This window comes from Pteropus vampyrus, unplaced genomic scaffold (genome assembly GCF_000151845.1).
Source record: "Pteropus vampyrus isolate Shadow unplaced genomic scaffold, Pvam_2.0 Scaffold337, whole genome shotgun sequence".
Lineage (NCBI taxonomy): Eukaryota > Metazoa > Chordata > Mammalia > Chiroptera > Pteropodidae > Pteropus > Pteropus vampyrus.
Window position 1 is genome coordinate 1,110,726 of NW_011889118.1, and position 2,366 is coordinate 1,113,091.

The window sequence follows — 2,366 nt, forward strand, 5'->3', positions numbered from 1 at the left end:
GAGCTGAGCCCTCCGATACCCTCATCTAGATAACCCACCACCTTCACAGGGACAGGCCTGGGAGTAGGAAGAAGTGTTGGCCAGCATGGTGTCACAGCAGGAAAAACAGACGTAAATCAGGAGGCCTGCATGCAAGGTCTCATGCCACCACTTACTTTGTTTATCTACAAGAGAAGATTCTCTCTTCTTCCAAATCAGAAAGCCACATCACTACCCGCCCCTCTCAGGGATCCAAAATCACAACCCAAGGCAAAGTCTATAGCGAACCACAAAGGCCTCCATGGCCATCTGCAGAACCCTCAGCTGGTACACAGCAACTCACCTCGCAGCATTTCGGTCCATAATCCTAAGACCCACCCGGAAGAAAAAAATCAACAAAATCCTAGCTTTAGGAAACAAAACGTGCTTACTGGGCACTCCTGATACTAGTCGAAGTGGTCGTAACACTCGAAAGGCACGGAGGGCTTTGACATCAAAGCCTCCCGATTTGCCACTAGAGTGGTTACCGCCTTCTGTTTCTTTGGTTAATTGTTCCAAAATTACACTAAACAATCTGAAAGAAGAAGAGAGAGAGAAATGTTAGAGGCTGTCACCTAGGGAAGCAAAACAGGATGATAATAGTAGTTATTTTTAAACAAGGGCTAATTTTGTATGGCTGCTGCTTAAACAAAGGGAAAGCAAGGTCAAGGCAAGAACCGGGCTGTGAATCCTGAAAGTGACCCCTACGTCTAACATGACTGGGGACAGGAATTGATCTCTGTATCCCTGTATCCCAATGGGGCGTCCTCAAGCACACTGGCCCCCACGGAAGAGGGGGCTCACTGGGGCTCCAATGACGACAGGTGGAATTGCACCAACAGAAATAACAACAACACTCATAACAATTACCATTTATGAGTACTCGCTATGAGCTAAGCACTTTACATAATCTCATTAATCCTCACAAAATGTTACATAGTCGGAATTATTATCAGCGCCATTTTACATGAGGAAACAAACATGAGAACAAGTAACTTGCCCAAGTTCATACAACTAATGGCAGAACTAACATGTGAATCTGGGTACAGTGCCCCATTAGGATGTAGGTTCCATAAGGGCAGGGAATTTTTGTCTGTTTTGTTCATTCAGTCACTTCTAGCCTAGTGCCTAAAAAAGGTCCTGATGTTTAAGAGGCACTCAAAAAATATTTGCTGAATAAACCAATGACTAAATATTGATTTCAAAGCCCCGTATCTTAATTATGTTAGACACCACCTCCGCCCTCGTGGGTATATTTGGGGAATGATGTAAATCACAGATGCTAAGGAGCTGTGCGAAGGCCAAAAGAGTAACCTCAGGTATTAATATCGTCGTTTTCTCTTTTGAAATGTGAATAACATTGTATCTGGCAGCCACGACAAGTTTTTTCCTACTCTCAGAAGGTTTTTTGGATAAAGTTATTTTCAGGCAATCTGCTCATTTGATAGTTACTTTTGCTCTTTCAAATAAACATTTATTCTTTGGAATTGTTGCTTGTTTTTCAAGATAAATATAAATTTGCCCATTTCAAATAGAATCAACTCTGGCCAATCAGATTGTGGACATGATTGGCCCAGAAACAAAGAGAAGGTTTCTAAAGTTTAATTAGCAGCCAAAGCAGAAACTCTGCCCCCACTGGCATGTCTCCGGATTGCCAAGTCCATAAAATACAGGGTGGTCTGATTTGCAGTCCTGAAGTCAGGTCATTTGGGGGCTTTAAAGACCAGTCATCTGCTTTAATAACAGTACAGCAATTAGCAGTGAACCCAGTTTGGGGGTGGGGGTGAGGAGGGAATAAGTCAGGTCTCTATATCTTTTCAAAGTTTCAGATGACAGGTTTCTCTCATTATCATAGTTTTTTTAATTCCTGTAACCTCCTGCAGCAAGGCTAAAGTTAAAAGTCTTCCTCCAAAACAAGTTCATAGCTTTACAAAAACAAAGAAAAAGGAAGAAAGAAAACCTCAAACTTTCCTGAAATGTAGCAGCCACAGGAATTTTCACCCCAAAGGCTTAGGAAAGTAATTTATGCAGGTGGTGACTTAAGATTGCTTTCAAGTATCAGTGTTTTGCAATGTACATTTATGGTTCTTTATCCCATTCTTCAGCAATGTCCTTGAAAACAGGTGAATAATGTCTCTCTCTCAATGCAGAGGAGCCTGAATCAGAGAGAGAAGGTGGCTGCCATTCCAGAAAGCCAGGAGTGAAAGAGGTCAGGGCTGGCTTCCACTCCTAAGAGTTAGGAGCCATTAGGAAAAGTCCCTCTTTTTCTCTGGGCCTTAGTTTCCCCTTCTGAAAATGAAAAAACTGGATTAAATGATCCAGAGACCCACCCCGTTTCCCATTCTAAT

The 2,366-nt window shown here is 42.5% G+C and overlaps 1 protein-coding gene across 1 annotated transcript in view; it reads right to left on the reverse strand.

Moving 5' to 3' along the window:
* The window catches only part of CACNA1D (calcium voltage-gated channel subunit alpha1 D), a 314,711-nt gene that overhangs the window by 154,025 nt on the left and 158,320 nt on the right, over window positions 1-2,366 (reverse strand). Inside the window, 1 exon segment of the mRNA XM_023522317.1 lies at window positions 411-553. Coding sequence (XP_023378085.1) covers window positions 411-553 — 143 coding nt within the window.